The sequence below is a fragment of the Erithacus rubecula genome, assembly GCF_903797595.1.
Source record: "Erithacus rubecula genome assembly, chromosome: 19".
Taxonomy (NCBI): domain Eukaryota; kingdom Metazoa; phylum Chordata; class Aves; order Passeriformes; family Muscicapidae; genus Erithacus; species Erithacus rubecula.
In genome coordinates this window covers 5,900,463-5,919,658 of record NC_136671.1, presented here as the reverse complement: position 1 = coordinate 5,919,658, position 19,196 = coordinate 5,900,463, and the positions used below count along the sequence as shown (strand labels likewise).

Sequence of the window (19,196 nt, the reverse complement as noted above, 5' to 3'; positions counted from 1 at the left end):
TGGCTAAGAGAAGAGTAGCTATTTTCACATTTTTAAATGTGACTGGAAAGTACAGGGAATCAATTTAACTGATTCGTAAAACTTGTGCCAGAACACACCAATTGTTAAATGCAATCTACTGTTTATGAATTCCAGTGTAATATTCATCCCTCAATCTCTGGATGCATAACTAAATCTGTTTCTGGTAATGGCTACCAGTGCATACCCATATCAAAGTATCACTCAGTATATCTTACTTTTTAGTTGTATTATGAAGATTTCATTTGGAGTGGCTGATGAGGTTACAGAAGGTGGTACAGAGACACAAAGTTATAGGTTGTCTTTGCTCTGAGGAGGTTAATAAACATATATAGAGCACAGACCTATAGAAGCATCAATAGCTACTGTCAGTGACACTGCATATGTGAACCTGTGAGCATAAAACTTCCTTGACCATATCAACCTCTGCTTCATTTCAGTTGTACTATGCACTAGAGATATTAAGTCCATTGGTTTGATATTAAAGAGCTTAGAATGTCTAATTTAGAGCAGGTTATTGGAGTTTTCATATTCAGTTCTTTATTACTAAGCTGATTCCTAAGTGCAGAGGAATCCTCTTTAAGAGTAATTGTGAGTCAAATTCCCTTTGCTCTTGATAGGTTTCACTTTCTCAGACAAGTAGTCCTAGTAAGGACATGGAAATGTAATGTTTTCTGTCTTCTTGTGCTGGTAGTTTGCAGCATCCTTATCTCAGTACAGCTTAGAATAGAAACTGTCTTTTGAATCTGTGGAATTGTTTTTGGAGTGGCAGAGAGGGTTTTACATCTGTGGTGTAAGAGCAAAGTTGATTAAGAAATTCAGTCTGTATTTCAGAAAGGAGAATTGAATGTCAGCTGTTCTTCAGATTCTGTCCCAGCAGTGGAACAGGTGACTTGGTGCTTCAGATGCACCACCAGGTGTGCAGCCATTTCCTGGTCAGGTCTTTTTTGGTGCATGTTGTTAGGCTCTGGGAAAGTGTTAATGTGGTACTATCTATCTGTGGTAGTGTAGAACTTGTACCTTTCTGAGTGGTGTTTCTTGTTTTCTTAAGCTCACGTGTCTGAAGCGACCTTTAGTTGTCATACATGAGCTGTTTGACAAGTCAATCATGGACATCTCCTGGTAAGTTGATTTCTGCTATTTGTTATGGAAGCCAAAGCATTGTTATCATCTTTAGGTGTCCTTATTAGCCTTAAATGCATGAAACCAGTGCAGATGGTGCTTGTTGGAACACTAATAATTGGTTGCTGAAGGTTTTGTTTCTGCTGCAGCATCTTTGGTAGTAATATGAGCAACGAGCACGTGGTTGCTTGAGATTATTAACTGAATAAATAGTAATGTATTTAGAACAAGGCACAGTAAAATAGCTGTGGAATGAGTTCATACTTGTTATAATTCTTTTACATAGGTTATCTTAATTCTTCTCTATCACTTTCTCACTTCTGAAATTCTCTCTTAACAGTTGCAACAATCTCTTGGTCGGTTTATAGTGGGTACACTTTAAAGCTTACAATTGTGTGACTTCCTGGTTTCTATGTGCCATGTGAATTTTGCCATGAAACTCAGTGCACCACAGTAAAAAGTTTCCAAATCCAAAACATTTTTCTTTCATTAACAGATTAAGGCTAGAAAGTCAGCAAGTAGAATATTTCATGAGAAGTGCTGCTATTGTTATAGTTACAATAGCTTTGAATAGTTTAGTTTTTCTGTAGTGTTTTTTTTCCCCTCCATCTGCAATTTGCACAATTTTCATGGCATGAAGTCACTAGGAATAATAGCTGGTTAACATTTTGCAGTTTCTGAGGAAATGGTTTTGTGGGATATTTGAGAGACAAAGGATCATCGGGCAGCTTGATATTTTATATCCTGTTTGCAAATTGAAATGGATGGCTAAAATGTCAATAATATGGAGTGTTCCCAGAAACGTGCTTCATTCTGAAAACAGACTAAGTAAATTCTGAGAAACTTGATACTATTATATAATTTCTGTTTTAGAATTTTAGACTTGGATCCATCAACATTTGTGAGTGATTGTTTTCACTGAACAATTGCTTGGATCCAGAAGTCAATAGGAGCTCAGCAATTTTCTCTGCTAAGCAAACAGAAAACTCTCAACTTGATTTTACTATTTTCTAACTTGGAGTACTCTTGGTACTTTGTACCAGTACCTTGCCTGTTTCATGGTGCAGAGGCTGATTTCTCTGGATGTGATGCTATCAGGGCACAAGCTGCCACAAAAATAGGAGTTTCCAAATGCCTGTAGCTGTAATACTTATAATAGATTTGTTATAACTTGGTTAGGACTTGGGAGTTGTGCCAGCTTTCCTTCCCTCTTCCCTTCTGTGTAACAATTAATCTGTAAGCCACTGTGTTGCTGTCTCTGTGAGCTCTGTACTTGGAAGTGTCTGGGGTAGAAGTCAAAATTCATGTAGTATTTTTCCAAATGTACAATAATAGGTTTCATATGCAATATTACCTATTAAGATAGAAGGTATAGGTTCTCTCTTTTTGCTAAGAAAACCTGACCTCCAGAAGAGGATTACTATGTATCCCCACAAATAATCACATGTTCAGTTTGCTTAAAAACCCAAATAATGAATGATAATAAAATCAAACCTGTGTTCTTGCTTAGTGTCAAGATTTTTGGTCTGCTTTTCAGCTGAGGACTCCTTTCTTCACCCACTTCCATTAGCACAGAAATTCTGTTCATCTCTTGAAGGAAATGCATTTATAATTTTCTCTCACTGTTCATTGTGAGCACTATTCTGGTTTAGCCCACCAGGAAAGTTTTCATGGTGCTGCTCATGCCATGGGCAGGTGTATTGTCCCAGTTCCACCATCCTTGTGCAGTCTGCAAAGGAACATTGGCACAGAGACTCTGTTGCCTGTCATCCTGTCTCTTCACTGTCCCACTTCTTAGGTTCTATGAGTTATTGCTGTGATAATAAATCTTAAGCTGAGAATTTTATTGAACAATCCATCAGATTGCTACTTTGCATGAATGAAAGAGATTAAAAACAAAGTTGGACCATTATTTCCCTCAGGACCCTTAATGGACTTGGTATCCTGGTGTGCTCTATGGATGGATCAGTGGCATTTTTGGACTTTTCCCAGGATGAACTTGGGGATCCACTCAGTGAAGAGGAAAAGGTGCAGTAAGCACTCAGAGAACCTTTGATACTATTTCAGTGGTGTACTGATTCAACTAAAATACTGGCTTATTTATAGAAGTATGTAATAACTGATTTCCATATTATAGAAAATGTGTTGCTCTTGTCTGCTCTACAAATAATTTAAAAAGAGTGGTCAATAAGTGAATTTGTTGTATTAGTTTCTGTTCTGGAAAGAAAGAATTTGGAGAACATCCACTTGCTTACATATCATTATCCATATGAAGTAATTATTTGGCTAAGGAAACAAGAAGTGGGTGCTTCAAAACACTATGAAATTTCTCTTTCACTTGCATATATGAAAATCTTTTAAAACTGATTGGTCTTGGCTGTTTTTCCTCTCATTGCTATTAGCAACTAGAGCTTGGAATTTCACTTATTTTACATATTGATTTAATGTTATTTGAAAACAACAACAACAAAAAAGGATGTATAAATGATACAGGGGGCATTTTATGGATACCATTAGATTTGTGTGATTCCCTGTATTATAATCAGTGATGTCATGGTAGCACTTGTAGTCACTCACATCTTTAACACCCACAGAGCAACATTCACCAGTCCACCTATGGCAAAAGCCTGGCTATCATGACTGAAGCTCAGTTGTCCACCACCATTATTGAGAATCCAGAGATGCTCAAGTACCAACAGAGACAGCAGCAGCAGGGGGATCAGAAGAACTCATCAATTCGGGAAGGCTCTGGGAATGCCACAGCTCCCAAAGTGGCAAGCATGGTTAATGGAGAGAGTCTGGAGGACATTAGAAAGGTAGGTGCTCTTGAGCACTGTCAAATACTGAGTCACTAAATACCAAACTGTTAGGAAAGGACCAGTTTCTGTGCCCTGATTTGTGTTGAATGGCACCTTTCAGCCTGTGTATGGCCCAGCTGATCAACTTAATGGATCATTTACTGGGACCTGTTGAAAAATTAAATGCTTTTAAGCAGAAGTAAGGCTATGTGGAAGCAGGCTTCTGGATATTTCTGTGATGTGTGCAAAATTCTTGGTGTGCAGAAAGGAAACCAAGAGTAATTAATGACAGACAAACTGTAGAACTGTGTTTCAGTTTCTCAGTTACAGAGGTTGAAAGCATTATTTAATTCTGTCCTAAACATAGAACACAACTTTTAATTAAAGATTTGATATGCACAATGTTTTAGACTTGATTCTAAAGTGGAGAGCAGATTACATCCTCCACAAATGCCTTTTCTACAGATGGATAGATTGAAAATTGGAAGTGTTTGTGTTCATGGGAAAAAGTCTTTGTTAACAGATTTTTAATTGAGGAACCTCTTCTAATATATCTTTTTTTCAGTTTGTAAAAAAAATTAAAATAGCGTTTCTCATTTATCAGAAGTTATGATAAAATGTATTTCCTAACAGAATCTCTTAAAAAAACAAGTTGAGACGCGAACAGCCGATGGTCGGAGAAGGATCACACCTCTCTGCATAGCTCAACTGGACACTGGGTATGTTTGAAAGCATTTTTAACATCCTTCTTTGCCTTCTTATCTTTTTTGTTTGCTTTCTCCTGTTCCAAACTTGGCATTCTGTCTTAGGGCACCATAAAGCATTTACTGGAAGTAAGTGTGTATTCTTATGAGACACAGCCTCAACCAGTGTTCTTTGGCCATAAGATCTCACTTCTAATAGATCAGGCTAATCCTCATTATTTACTGTTATAGATGAACAATGCTCTAATGTATTGTTTATTTATATCTATATTAATTCCTGCTTTAATATCCTTTGGACATGAGAAATTACACTGGAAAGGTACTGAGGATTTATTTAGTTTATATATGTGTATCCAGATGTGGAAAAAAGAAGAATGCAATAAATATTTTCGCTCAAATTACTATTTTTGAATTATCTTTAAAGTGGTTTTGAGAAATTTATTTGTTGTTTGTCTTTCTGTATAGGGATTTTTCTACAGCATTTTTCAATAGCATCCCAATATCTGGAACTCTGTCTGGCTCAATGATGTCTTCTCAAAGTAACCAGCAGCTCATGTCACTAGATTCTAACGCAGCAAATTCCCTTAATACATCAAAGCCTTCTGTAGAGCCAACAGCAGCCAGTATAAAACCAACAGATGATGCAGCCAATAAAGATGGGTCAGTATTTGCTGTTTTGTTTTTCACTTCTGTGACTCTGTTTAGTTTTTCATTCTTGTTTATGCTTCTATAATGAAGAAATTATTAAAGTGGTTTCCTTACTGCAAAACCCCAAGAATCTAACCTTCCTGAAAATATTGAGATTTTATTAGTGTTTGGTTACATTAATTATTGATAAATCAGGAAGGAGTAAATCCATTGTGTAGTTCTGGCAGTGAACTTCAGTGCAATGGAATAAACAGGTGATTGATAATGCTTGAACTAAATGACTTGCTTATGGGTTGGTGGGTTGCTGTTAGTCAACAATAGAAGGTGTACCAGTAGTGTAAGTAATTGAAACCTACTTTACATCAAATTCAGACATGGTGATCTTTCTTTCCTGTATAACAACCCCATCAGAGCACAGTGACATTGACTTGTCAGTGCCCATGTGCTGATGGGACAGCATGTCTTTCAAATTAATTACAGAGCAACTGAGTTTCAGAATTTCAAATTCATTGCAGAACAACTTGCTTTTCCCTCAGTGACTGACTTCTAAGCATTTGTAGCAGTATAGTGTCATTGAAACCTCTACTTCTCCATCAAATTCGGTTGAAATTGGCCACAGATTAAAAAATGAGCAGGTGGACTATGAGAAATGATTGACAGATGAAACTACTATGTATCCTTTTCTTTGTAAATTGTATTTCTAGCAGCTTTTTAGTACAAGCATCAGTTATTCTAGAGCCATTAATTCTCTGAATTCATTCTCTGAATGAATTGAAAAATCTCTAAAGTAAACAGCTATTGAAATAATAGATCCCTGGAATGCTTTAATGTGGGGAAAACACATTCCTTTGCCCTAGAGTTATGCTTGGAAAGGCCTAATAATCAGGTTGGATTTTTCAACAACAAAATCTAAACCTGGTATGAATTGTTTTGTCCCAAATTGTTAGATTGATAAACAGTGAAATATAATATTGTAATGGAAATATTTGGTGACCTGAATGAGGGGTAAAAGCAGGAATCCCTGTGATCATTTTAAAAAGTGATCCTTTCCCAATAAGTACAAGCTGAAAGTATAATTTCCGTCCTGAATTTAAAATACACAGTAAATGAATTTGATCTTTTAATCCAGATATGCAGCCACATGAAGCTCTGAGCTCTGAGGTGTATCATGGACAGCTTTTTAGAGTAGGCAAAGCTTGCAAAACATTGATGCATGAAAGAGTGGAAAAAGAATAAGATAATTGTTCATGTACTTAAGTGAAAGGTTTTCAACATGGTTTCTAGCCAGTATCATGAATGCTAGTTTTAAGAGCAATACCACTTACCAGTCTAAATTTTTCAATCCTTCTTTTGCTGTGTCTTTATTGACAGTGTAAATGCTACCTCTGCCTCAGCTACTCCTTCTGCATCATCTTCCTCTGTGTTGACAACTCCATCCAAGATTGAACCCATGAAAGCATTTGATTCTCGATTTACAGAACGATCCAAAGCCACCTCAGGGACTGCTGTTGTAACAAACACAAATCAGACTGTTGTGGACAGGTAAGACATAGCCTGGGGAGGGGGGAAGATAATAAAATGGAGAGTTTAAACAAATTCTCTGTGGTGTAGATGTCACACTGCTGGCACTCTAGAAGTTGTCTCGGGTTTCTTCCAATATTGGAAGGAAGTGGGCAGCTACAAATAGGTAAGTTTCATGCTGGTGTTAGCCCTTGGTACATTTGTCCCTGACATTTTGGTATCAAGCAGATTCTCCAAGATATTCCAAGTTACATGCCTGTGTGACTGAGTGCAGCTGGGCTCCTTAGGAGACAAAACCAGCCAAAAATAGCCATGCTGCATCTCTGTACAAGAGAGATTTACCTCAAGATAAATTGACACGACATAAATTACATGTCAACAGATGACCTCTAATCATCATAACTGCAGTTATATTTCAATATTATGCCTTGAAGGCATGCAGGCAAGATTCTGATTTTAAAGGGTTTTGACTCTGGATCCATGTGATAAAAAAAAAAAAGGAGTTTTGTTTTCTGGGATAGTGTTACGGGATAAGTATTCCTGTTTCACCAAAATAAATGATGAAAAAAATAGCAGTCTTGCTAAAAAAGTATGTAGTTCCCCAGTTATTATCAGTAAAACATGGTTTTTACAGGGGTATTTTTTGTCAAAGAGCTTAACCATGTGATGCAGAAGCAAGATGTATTAAATTACTCTCATAATTGCTTCTAATGTGTCAGTGAAATATGGATAAAAGGGTATTGTTTGGCATTATTCAGATGCCAGGGAAAAAATGGTTTGGATTATGCAAGGTATTTCTCTGAAGCCAAGTAGTTAAGAAATAAGTGGCAAAACAGTGTGAGTTAATAACCAGCTATTGAAGGTAAGGATGGTTAAATGACCTATTTTAGAGTATAATGTTTAACAAGAGAGTTCACAGGGATTGCACTTTGTATTAGTTATATTATATTTGATTATAAAGGTGCATGGACCTGCTAGATGAAATCCAGAGGAGGCCACAAAGATGATGGGAGGGCTGGAGCATCTCTGCTGTGAGGACAGGCTGAGAGAGCTGGGGCTGTACAGCCTGGGGAAGAGAAGGCTCCAGGGTGACCTTATTGCAGCCTTCCAGTGCCTAAAGGGGCTGCAGAAGAACTAGAGAGGGAATTTTCCCAGGGCCATGTAGTGACAGGACGAAGGAGAATGGCCTGAAACTGAAAGAGGGCAGATTTAGATGAGATAATAGTAAAAAAATCCCTTACTCTGAGGGTGATAGACACTGACACTGGAACAGGTTGCCCAAAAAAAATGTTGGTATCTCATGCCTGGAAGTGTTCCAAGGCCAAGTGGGATGGGGCTTGGAGCAATCTGGCCTAGATTCCTAGAATCAGGAAGGTGTCCCTGCCCATGGCATGGGGTTGGGATCAGATGGTCTTTAAGGTCTCTTCCAACTCCAGCTATTCTGTGATTCCATAGTTACATCTCCTGAAATGGAAGTTGGAGCTGAAGTTGTGTATGGTTTGCAGATACACATTTTGCAGTAGTCAGACCTGAACAGAACAACTTCTGGGGATAGCCAACAGAATGCCAAAAGTTCTACATGAATAAGCAGAAAGTCTAGTGTCCACTGAGGGGGAAAAGATGAACTGCTCTTGCATCTTAGAGTGCTGAATTATTTGTATCAGCTTAGGGAAAGAGATCTGATGGTAATGGGAACGGAATGCTAAAATAAGGTTGCTATTTTCAACTTTATCCCATGGGCTAACTGCTGGTTTGATTAATTTTTTTTTAAAGGGGAGGATATGTCTGATTGGTTTACATATATATTGCACATTGTACTTTTGGAAAGGGCTTGCCATACCTCTTCAGCTTCTTCCTCCTGCCTTTGTGTGTTTTGAAATGCACTCAAACAGGGCTAAGAAATGTCACCTTATCTGCAAGAAGGCAATTTGTAGGATACATGGCAACTTTTGGCATCGGCTTTTTTTTTTACAGACTTTTTTTTTACAGACTGAAGGATCAGAATTTAATTAAAGACAATAAGCCCAAGGATATTCTGGAGAGCAGCAGTGACAGTGAAGAGAAGATTCCAGCTGTTAAACCACTCAGTGTACCCAAAAGGAAACTGGAACTTGAGGGAGAAACAGTAGAAAAGAAGAAAAAAGGAAGGCCTCGGAAAGACTCCAGACTTGTACCAGTAACTTTAACTGTTCAGGTGAAATATATAAGATTCATTGTGGCTTTCAAATTTTGTTTAATGAAGTCAGTACCATGTTGACTTGTTCCATCAACTCAGGGAAACACAAGTAGTATCAGTCCCTCAGAATTTTTAGCCATATCCGTTCCATGCCTTTAAACTCCCTGGTTTTAGAATTTAAGCTTAGAAAAAGCAGGTGCACATGGTGTGGCAGATGTGTTTATTTTCATATAGGTATGTAGCTACTTACTAAGTAGCTAGCTAAGTAATGCTAGCCTGCCAAATAACTGTATGGAATAAAATGAAATGCCAACAGTTTTTGGTGGCATATGATGGAGAGTTGTCCAAGAACAAGAAAGTGACTTGGATATGGTGACTTAAATAGTTATAAATTTCCTCAGAACCCTAAATAGTTGCATTAGAGTTTCCATCATTTTAGGGCATATAGATACCTGTGTTTTCAGTATCTAGAGCTTAAATTTTCCATGTAATACACCAGAATTTTCATGAAGTAGTTGCAGTTGAAAATAGGGGTGTTTTCAAAAAAAAAAAAAAAAAGACCACTTCAAGTTTTTGTTTTTCTTTGGTTCTTAGAAGCTATATTTAAAAACTTGTATTCATACAACTAATTGGAGCAAGACTAACATTTGCAATTGGCATTATTTGGAATTTTAAGAAAATTCTATTTCAAATCAGTCTTTTTGGTAGAATATATTTGGTTTTCACTTTTTAAAATAGAAAAATGTAACTATTTCTGCAATTTTTTTCCAGTCCCCAGCTACACTGGCCTCTGAGAAGGATGCTGCTTGCATCTCTGCACCAGCATTAGCACTTAAACTGCCAACCCCAATCCCACAGAAATCGTTTACTTTGCAAGTAAGTGGACTAGAATGAAAACAGTATTTTAAAAACAAACAAAAAACCTCCTGTTTTCTTTTAAATATCCTAAGGTTATTCATATCCTTTGATGAGTTAACTTTTGAATGTGTGTATTTGTTCAAACAAGCAAGATGGTAACATTTTAGCTTCTAAGAATATGTCTGTATGAGTAAAGATAATGGCAAATCAGCTAAAAATATGATACATCTGACCCAGCTAAACTCCAAAGAGGAGTGGGTACCTCTGGTTCATCAGTTCCTCCTCCAAAGTGTGTGTTGGAGATGAGTCTCTGGGAGGAGTGGATGCTGCACTGTTCTGTAGTGGTGTTTGGAGTACACCACTAAGGAATGAACCCAGAGCTTTTCTGAGAGCTTTCTGAAGGTGCTCTGCATCTGAACAGGCTAGCAAATAGTAATGTTTTAGGTATTTATGAAAGAGTTTTTAGGTGTATCCAGGCTGTGGTAGTCTGGTTCCAATTGCAAGACTGTGGGGAGACTGGGCACATACAGACTTGATCTGGTGCCCATAATTAGGAAGCAGAGACAGACTAGCACAGCCTTTTCTTATGTTTGTGCTTCAAATACAAAGAAATTACTTGTGTTTTAGGCAAGGCTGATTTTCAGAAATCTGCTTCTTTTGAAGTGCCATGGTATATTTTGAAGCCACAATAATCAGAGAATGCCATACTTAAATCTGTTTTAAGCATTGTTTTGGTTCTGATAGTAATTGGTGCTTTTTTGAATAGTTTTTTTTCCTCTTCCAAAAATTACTTTATTTTTTGTGTTTCAGATATGTTCAGATCCATCAATGTACCTCGAAGTGGAGAATGAAATGACCACAGTGGGGGGCTCAAAGTTGAGCAGGTTAAAGTGTAATCGAGAAGGAAAGGAATGGGAGACAGTCCTCACCAATCGAATCCTGGCTGCAGCAGGGAGCTGGTAAGAGAGTGTCTTTTGGAGGAAGGGGATCCTGAAGGCCACAAAACATTTTCAGGTGTACAAAAATACAATTTACAGTTATGTTTCATAATAAATCTTTATGGGTAAAAGTCTACACTGCTCTTAGTCTCAGGTTTTGCTTCAAGTATTAACTCTGTGCAGTCTTAAAACATCACAATTCACATTAGCCAGTTACAATTATTTTCTTGTATTTTTACATTTCTGCTTTAAATTTCTTCATTGAAGTTGACTAAATCATAAGTGAAAGGTTTTAACTACTAAAGACTGAAAAATTGGAAATGGCATTTTTGGTCATGTCAAAGTATTTTCCTGAGTCTTTTGCTATTTTTTCTCTTGATTTTTCTCAATTTTGCCTAGTTCCAACTTCAGAGTTTAAACTGAAAGTGTATTTCTGAAGCCTGAGCCACATCTAGGTCTGAAAAAGAAGCAGCAGGTTTTAAAGATAAATTCAAGTACAGGCTTGAGGGAGAACTTCTGTATAACCAAAAGCTCTACTGATATTTCCAGCTATTCCCCTTGGTCTGTTTAGTTTATGACTTTTCTTCTTGACATTGAAAAATTTTTTTTAAAGCTGCAATAGTTATTTTTTGGGAAATTTACCTGAGTTGTATGAAAACTTAAGAATTCAGCCTGTTTTTCTGCTACTTGCATTTGACAAAGCACAAATGTTTCTTTCTGTTTTTGTTTTTTTCCAGTGAGATTGTAACTGTGGCCTGTGAGAAACGAACATTGTCAGTATTTTCAGCTTGTGGTCGTCGCCTTCTTCCTCCTATAATATTGAATACACCCATTTCCACCCTGCATTGCACAGGTTCTTGCATCATGGCTCTCACCACTGCTGCTACACTCTCTGTTTGGTAAGGGCTGTGTTGGCTGCAGCAGCTGCCTCAGGCCATGTTCATGGGTACCTTCAGCTGTGTCACTGCACTGCTGCTCAGACAGGAGCTTAAACCACATCAGGTCTGAACAGAAGTCCACTCTTGAATAGAATATGCAGAGTTAACTGGTCAGGATTGTTTCTGTTTCAGCAGAATCCTGTTTCTATTTTAGGACAGCCCAGAATATCGAACTTCATTCTAGAATGAAGATAAAGTATCTGCTAGAAATCACTAGTTTAAGTGCTTGTGATGTATGTGGAATGGAATAGGGTATGGTGGGAAGAGAAGTAAGGGTCCTTCCACATCTTCCATCACACTTAACTGATGAAGCACATGAGTTTCAGAATTAAAGTACTCCAGCAATTTTCAAGATGCCAAGATAAAAACACTGTAACTTGTTTACAGTTGTTGAATTCAATCTAATGGCTCAGGCAAGTCAGAGCTCCTAAAGGAGTTATTTGGATCCTCACTGTTTGCTTTGTTGTAATGAGGTTTCCTGATAAAGAGCCATAAAAATTGTTCTCTGCTATTAACTTCTGTCTTGCCACAAGGGGTTTGAGTTTGCCAAAATAATTTTGTCAAAGCAATGAAGAAAATGCCAAAATTAAAAAGCCCTAAACAAACTCCCCACCCCCCCTAATGTCATGAATAGTGAAAAAGTGCATTTGTTAAAAGATTTTTGAGTTTTCAGTTGTTTGTTGACTGCAGACTTGTCCTTTTGTCTTCTTCAGGGATGTTCACAAGCAGACAGCCATTGTTAGAGATGAGTCTTTGCAAACAATATTTTCAGGTAATAAAAAAGTGCTTTAATTACCAACATTGAGCCAGCCTGTACTATTTAGTGCCATTTATGAATATGCTGAAATTTTATGAAACCCAAAAAGCCTAAACAAATAATTTCCCTTCATTATTGTGTGATAAAGGGAAGTTTTTGAAATAACAGTGGTGACAATATCTGTGAGTAGCAAACTTGTGTGAGATTCTGTAGCTTACAGTCTGCATTGCTTCTGAATGTAGAAATTCAGTGTTGTGAAGATCACTAAATACTTCATGTAAATCTGCTATTACAGCAATTTCTCTGTGCAATTTGTTTGTTTATTGTCTCAGTGATAAACAACAACTGATTATCTTCTGATTCATTACTTAAAAATCTCTAGTTTCAATCACTGCAGTATCTGGCACAACACAAATCATCAAAAAAGCAGTGTCTCAGAGTACATTAGCTTCTGTTTTAGCTTTAATCCATACTGTACTAATCCAAACTAGCTAGTCAATTGCAAATGTCATTAGAAATTATATTCACGAGCCTTGGACTTGAAATAAGCTGGGAAATGAGACTCCAGCTATCCCACTTACACTGTGCTCTTAGAGAGCACACTTTGCTAAATATGATGGGGTTTGTAATTTTAACTTAATGGGAAAAAGAAAGCTAGAGGCTTCTTGAGTTATAAAAGACATGGCAGAATTGCTGAAGATTTTCCCAAGGTAAGGAGAATGTTCCTGATTAAGCCCATGTTCTGTATAAATTGCAGCATCAAGATTGATAATGTATTTTGCAAAATTGATGTTAATGCTACTGCACTGAGCCTGGTTCTTGCCATCATTAGCTTGTCTTGACCTTCCTATCAGTGGTTAAGAGCAATATTTAACCTTTTTCTATTGATTGCTATAACTGATAATTAATGGTGGATACAATTTTTTACCATTATGAGTCTTAGGCAAGACTCCAAAAGAAACTTTGGTCTGATTTGACTTGTAGGAAGTGATGCAACTGTCTCTCAGATCTTGTTGACTCAGCATGGAATTCCTGTCATGAGCATGTCTGATGGGAAGGCATACTGCTTTAATCCTTCTCTTTCTACATGGTAAGTCATGGATTATTTCCTGCTTTTCCAACTCAGAGGAACTAACGTGTTCTGATTTACTGGGAAGAAATCATTCTACCTCAGTCATGGAAGAGTCATTCCTGAACACAAGAAAAGGCTACACAAGAGTCTGTGTTGTGTTGAGGATCAAATAGGCTTTCCCCATGGAAAGGCATAAGTTCCTATGATAAATTTCCATGGGTAAATTATTTAGAGTCTTTCCAAAATAGGTTCTTTGTTGTCTTCCTAAGAAGAAAAAAAAAAAAAAATCTTGTAATCCTAATATAATTGTTGTAATTAGTGTAATGAGCCTGCTGGATGAAAGAGCTTATTGTTTTAACTCCCCCTTAGAATAATTGTTGTTATTCAACTACTCTAAGCAAATCCTCTGGAAAAGGAAAAATACCTTATTTGTTCTTTTTATTAAGGGAGTAAGGAGCAGGGGACAGGCTCTCAGCCATAATTCTGAATTTGCTGCCATTTCTTAGTTTGTACAACAGTTTGGGAAATATATAAAAGAGCAATGCCCTTAGTCATAATGCAAATTTAAACATGATAAAGCAGCAAAAGGGTGTTTTAAATATTTGTACCATTTTGCTCCTGTTCTGTCTGAAGTCTAAACTTAGCATTGTTTTGAGCCACTTTTTCTCCTGGCACCTCAAGCCAGAGAATATGAGATCCTTAATTAGGTGTGGGAATGGCAGCTGTAATGTCAGCTCCCTCCATATGAAGGGATAGCTGTAATTATGGAAAAGATTGTCAATTATGTGTGTGTGTGTGGTGGTGGGAGGAGATCTGACAAAAGGTAAAATCAAGTTCTTAATGAGTTCTTAACTGTGTTCACTCCAGGCATCATTCTGGGTCATGGCTTCTTATTAGATTATAAAATGGCAAGGAGAAAGTTAATTTCCTTCCAAACTAATGGTAAATTGTATAATGTAATTAATATTTTTAACTTTGGGGGTAGGGAGGGACATGACACAAGCAGAATTTGGACATGTAGTGGGAATAATCCTGAGTCACTTCAGTGATATTTTTTTGGTTATCTGTAGAAACACCAATCAGAACAGAGCTGGATCTGCTGACGTTGCTGTTTGCATTCCTCAGACTTGTTATTTGGTTGTTTGCTTTTTTTCAGGAATCTTGTTTCTGACAAACAGGACTCTCTAGCACAATGTGCAGACTTCAGGACTAGTTTGCCATCCCAAGAAGCCATGCTGTGTTCTGGGCCCTTGGCTGTGATACAGGGACGCACATCCAAGTACGGGCCATCAGCATCTTTGGCTTTTGCCATGTTCTTTATTCACCTGCCTGGATCACTGAGTTACTTCTTGAAATGCCACTGGCTCTGAAATGATCAGTAGTTCATACAATGGTTTTTTTAATCCTTTGCATGTTCATAGCCTGTATATTAATGTTGTTATGAGATTGTTTGGGGAGCAGGAAAACTTGCTCTAAATATAATCATTTTAAGGCTCCTCTGTTGGATGAGTAAGGTATTGGACAATTCTCTTATGCTTTTCTTAGCTAAAAACTTCATTTTTTAAATTTTGCATTTTAATTTTTAGTTTACTAGCTTTCTGGAGTAGGCTTACAATTTTTGAGTTAGTTCAGTTGGCCTCAAAGAATCTATTTAATGAAGTCTTTGAGAAAGTTGAGATATTAGTCATCTAGTGAGTATTTTTAACATGTGAAAATATCACCAAGGAATAGTGTGAGCCAGAGCAGATTCCTGTAGGTAGCTTAATAGCTTAATCACTTGGATTTGAATTAGATTTCCCAGGCAATTTCTTTCCTATTTCTGCCTTTCACATCCAAGTTTAATTTTTTTCCGGTGAGAAACTGTTGTAGAGTTGTATGATTTTATTGCTGTTCTCTTGAGGGGGAGGGAAATTTGTTGTGAAAAACATTTGAAATATAAACAAACAACACTCTCTTTCTGAGAAAGAGACAATAACTAAATGAAAAATTACTTTTGAAAAAATTCTAATAACTAGGTACCTTTTTTTCAAATTAGCTTTCTTATGAAAGTATGTTTATATGCAAGAAATCCTTTGAATGCTTTAATTATAATTTTATAACTTGTGTGCCTCTGAAAGATCAGTGCAGTATAGCTAGTGCTACAAAAAGATGTATTTCTTAAACTCGTATCTGATTTTATGGCATGTTAATCTTTTTGGTTTTGCAGTTCAGGAAGGCAAGCTGCAAGACTGTTCTCCATGCCTCATTTAGTGCAACAAGAAACAACACTTGCATACCTGGAGAACCAGATAGCAGCAGCACTTATCTTACAATCCAGTCATGAATATCACCACTGGCTCCTTATCTATGCACGGTACCTAGTTAATGAAGGTGAGACTGCCAGGCTCTGGTACTTCTCTGCAGCTCTGATGGGCTTCTAAGAAACACTCTGTTCATGTCATGTGTATGTATGACTGCCCTTAATGTCCTCCTTTCACCCCTTGGCTTCTGGACTCAGGGTTTGCTTAAAACCAAAACATTTGCTTCTGCAGTGCTCAGTCCTCAGGAGTGCTATTTTGGCAGTGACTGGGAACAGACTGTGGTTTGGGGGAGCAGTGCCATCTGCAGACTCCAGTAATGGCAGCTGCATTGTAAAAACACCCAGTGGTCTGTCAGGCACATCCTGGGTATTGTCTGGCAGCAGCTACAGATGTTTCAGGGAAACCAACAGCACCTTGTAAAATGCATAAACCTCCTCAGCCAGCTGACAATTGCTGCCTGATGTGAGATGGAGGGGTTGCTCAGTCTCTGGCACTTTGTACCCAAGCACATAAAATTGCAGAGAATTTGCTTGTATTGGCTGCACTTTATTCTTTTTTACCTTCTAAATTTCCAGCTGTACTGGTGAATTCCACATGTTAAATTCTGTGAGAAAAGAAACACACAAGAAAGATTCCTTGTGTCTATTTTATATTTGAATGCACTTTATGCTATTATGTTAAATAAGGTTAACCAACTGACTTTATACTTTTTGGATTCTAAAGATCTCTGTTGCATGTCTGCCTGTCTACATTCATAATTTACTAGTTCCCTTTGTGTTAATTAAGCCTTACTCTTCACCTTGCATAATCATTCTGCACAGAGGGAAATGAAATGGTTTGTGTTACACCACTTAATAGGTGTTGGCAGAATTAAAATCATGAATTCTTGCCTTTTGACCCTTACCTTATTTAACAAGAGAGCTTGTTGAACTGCATGTGGTTCTCTCTGTCCTTCCCCAGTTGAAATTAAAATATTCATCTTGGGTCATGTGTTGAAGAGATGGTTGTACTTTTAAAAGCCTTCACTAACTGAGAACCTCTGCTGCATGCACTGGCTTCCTCTGGCACCTCCAAATGTTGCTGCCATGGATGGATGGATGAATGTCACAAAAACTGGTGCTCTGCCAGATGTGTATTGCTGAACTTGGAAAATTGCACATCCTATTATTGACCCTTTATTCTTGTGATTATTTCAACATCTATTGGATTCTAATCCATTAAAATACTTGATCTATTGTATGTTGATTGACAAGTTATTCTTGAATAGACTTTGTTTCTTGCAAGGGAATTCCCCCCTCTGATTTTTGGGTAAATAAAGGTGGCCCAGAAACTATGTGTGGTTTTGTTAAAGGTGTTTTGGTTTTTTAAAAGCTGGTATGTTTGTGTGGGAGGGGAGACTGAGGTTGAGATCAGGGCAGCTCTTAAAACAGGCTGGAGTAATTACTGCAGACTTTTTTTCTCCCTGTTGTAGATCATCTTTTGTAGTGGGTTTGGTTTTGAGAACCTTAAATAAGACTCTTCAGAGCTCTAAAAATCATCTTACATTTCAAAAGAATTGCTGTAAGAATATAACTTTCCAGTAATCAGTGTTTTGGGTTTTATTTTATTCCAGATACTTGTAATTCTTTCCTGAATGTTGTCTGCAACATTCAGGAGTGGTTATATGTAGTGAAATGCTGTCAAATGTGATTTTATTTCTGACTATCCCCAGGGTTTGAATATCGTTTGCGAGAATTATGCAAGGATTTACTGGGTCCAGTTCATTACTCAGCTGGAAGTCAGTGGGAATCAACAGTTATGGTAAGTCCTGATAATGGTTTAATGAAGAACAAGGAAGAGTTTCCCATAAAAATTATGGGGCATTATCCCTTTCCATACTCTGCTCTGATCACATAAGCAGGCTTTCTCCCATGGCACTGAAATTTATTCCATATGTAACCACAGGCAAATGCTTGTTGCCCCATGTCAGCTCTGGTGCTGCCTTGAGTATCACACAGATGAGGGGGAGTTACACGTTCAGAGAGCAGCTCTGAAACAGGGACATGCCAAAGACATGTCTTCTCTCTCAGAACACATCCTGGAACTGCAGAGGCTGCTCCAACTTCCTGAGTGTGTAAATGTAAAGACAGTTTTTATTCTGGGAGTCATGGAAGCAGAGTGAGAATATAAAATGCACAGCTCTCTCTAGACAGGAAAAAGGGCATGAATCTTAGAGAGCTCAATGGAACATGTTAATGATAACAAATAACAGATTCTGAGGATGCTTTTGTGTTTTCTCTGCAGGGTTTACGAAAGAGAGAACTATTGAAAGAGCTTCTTCCTGTTATTGGACAGAACCTCCGCTTCCAGAGGCTTTTCACAGAGTATCAAGAGCAGCTGGACATCTTGAGAGACAAGTAGCATGTCCCCAGATTTTCCCTGTGGGGCTTGGTCTGAGAGAAACTGCTGAACAGCATTAACCAGAGACAAAAGAGGAGCGAGAGCCCGGGCAGTGGGGACACTCCTGAAGAAGGGCTGTGCCGCAGAGGTCCCAGCGCATTCCTGGAAATGATGAGTGGAGGAGCTCGACAGTTTCCCAAGTGAAACTTGACCATTGAAGCTGTGACCTCTGTTTCTATGGAAAGTCATGGATATGTACTTCAGGGGGATCCTTTTGGATCTGGATCTCAATTAATATTAAAACTAGCTGAGAACTGTTTGTGCGGTTTCTTGGATGTCCTGTGAAAAGCACAGTACTTCAGAGTACACTGAACAGCATATTTAACCCTGTTTAGGGTTTTTTGCCTGAGGATTTATTGAGGCTCAACACTATATTAAATTAGATGAATGAGCCAGGTAAAAAGAAATTTCATAAATATTAAGGTATTATGCAGCCAATAGACTCTTTCCTGTGAATATAATAATAATAAGAGGCTGTTCTAACACATGGACTATTTTTGTACTAGAATTTGCTAACTTGTAATATGGAATTTTATTTGGTCAATAATCAGGCTATCACTACAAAGTCATCTTGTAGGAGTTTAATTACAAAGGTTATGTTTCAAGGTAATTCTACCAAATTAACATGTCATCATCAGGTTTTTAATTTTTCAATGTTTGTAAAAGGCATTTTGGGGGAAGGGGGAGGGATACAATGGGGTGGCTCTTTTTGTAAGTACAAAATAAAAGAACATTGCATTGGTTTAAAAAAAAACAAAAAGCAAAAACATGGTCTTGAATTATTACAAAGAACACAGGCATCTCCAGGAATGTCAACACAGGCTGAATCACGGTAACATGTCTGGAAAGAAATAATTCTGTCTGGATGACCTTTCCTCTGAAAGTGTGATCAGACAAGTGCTGGTGA

At 37.6% G+C, this 19,196-nt stretch overlaps 1 protein-coding gene across 5 annotated transcripts in view; it reads left to right on the top strand.

The window, feature by feature from the left end:
• The window catches only part of HIRA (histone cell cycle regulator), a 31,905-nt gene extending 13,357 nt beyond the window's left edge, over positions 1-18,548 (top strand). For 2 of the 5 annotated variants that reach the window (XM_079322460.1, XM_079322458.1), the window contains exons 10-25: positions 1,070-1,140; positions 3,063-3,168; positions 3,735-3,956; positions 4,572-4,657; positions 5,108-5,302; positions 6,662-6,832; positions 8,801-9,005; positions 9,759-9,863; positions 10,656-10,804; positions 11,521-11,682; positions 12,435-12,493; positions 13,463-13,568; positions 14,707-14,829; positions 15,757-15,920; positions 17,562-17,650; positions 18,134-18,548. In XM_079322460.1, coding sequence (XP_079178586.1) covers positions 1,070-1,140; positions 3,063-3,168; positions 3,735-3,956; positions 4,572-4,657; positions 5,108-5,302; positions 6,662-6,832; positions 8,801-9,005; positions 9,759-9,863; positions 10,656-10,804; positions 11,521-11,682; positions 12,435-12,493; positions 13,463-13,568; positions 14,707-14,829; positions 15,757-15,920; positions 17,562-17,650; positions 18,134-18,250 — 2,130 coding nt within the window. In that variant the 3' untranslated portion in view covers positions 18,251-18,548. Of the gene's footprint in view, positions 1-1,069; positions 1,141-3,062; positions 3,169-3,734; positions 3,957-4,571; positions 4,658-5,107; positions 5,303-6,661; positions 6,833-8,785; positions 9,006-9,758; positions 9,864-10,655; positions 10,805-11,520; positions 11,683-12,434; positions 12,494-13,462; positions 13,569-14,706; positions 14,830-15,756; positions 15,921-17,561; positions 17,651-18,133 lie in introns of all 5 variants that reach the window. The other 3 variants (XM_079322459.1, XM_079322457.1, XM_079322461.1) reach the window with 2 other exon arrangements.
• Positions 18,549-19,196: the final 648 nt, after the last annotated feature.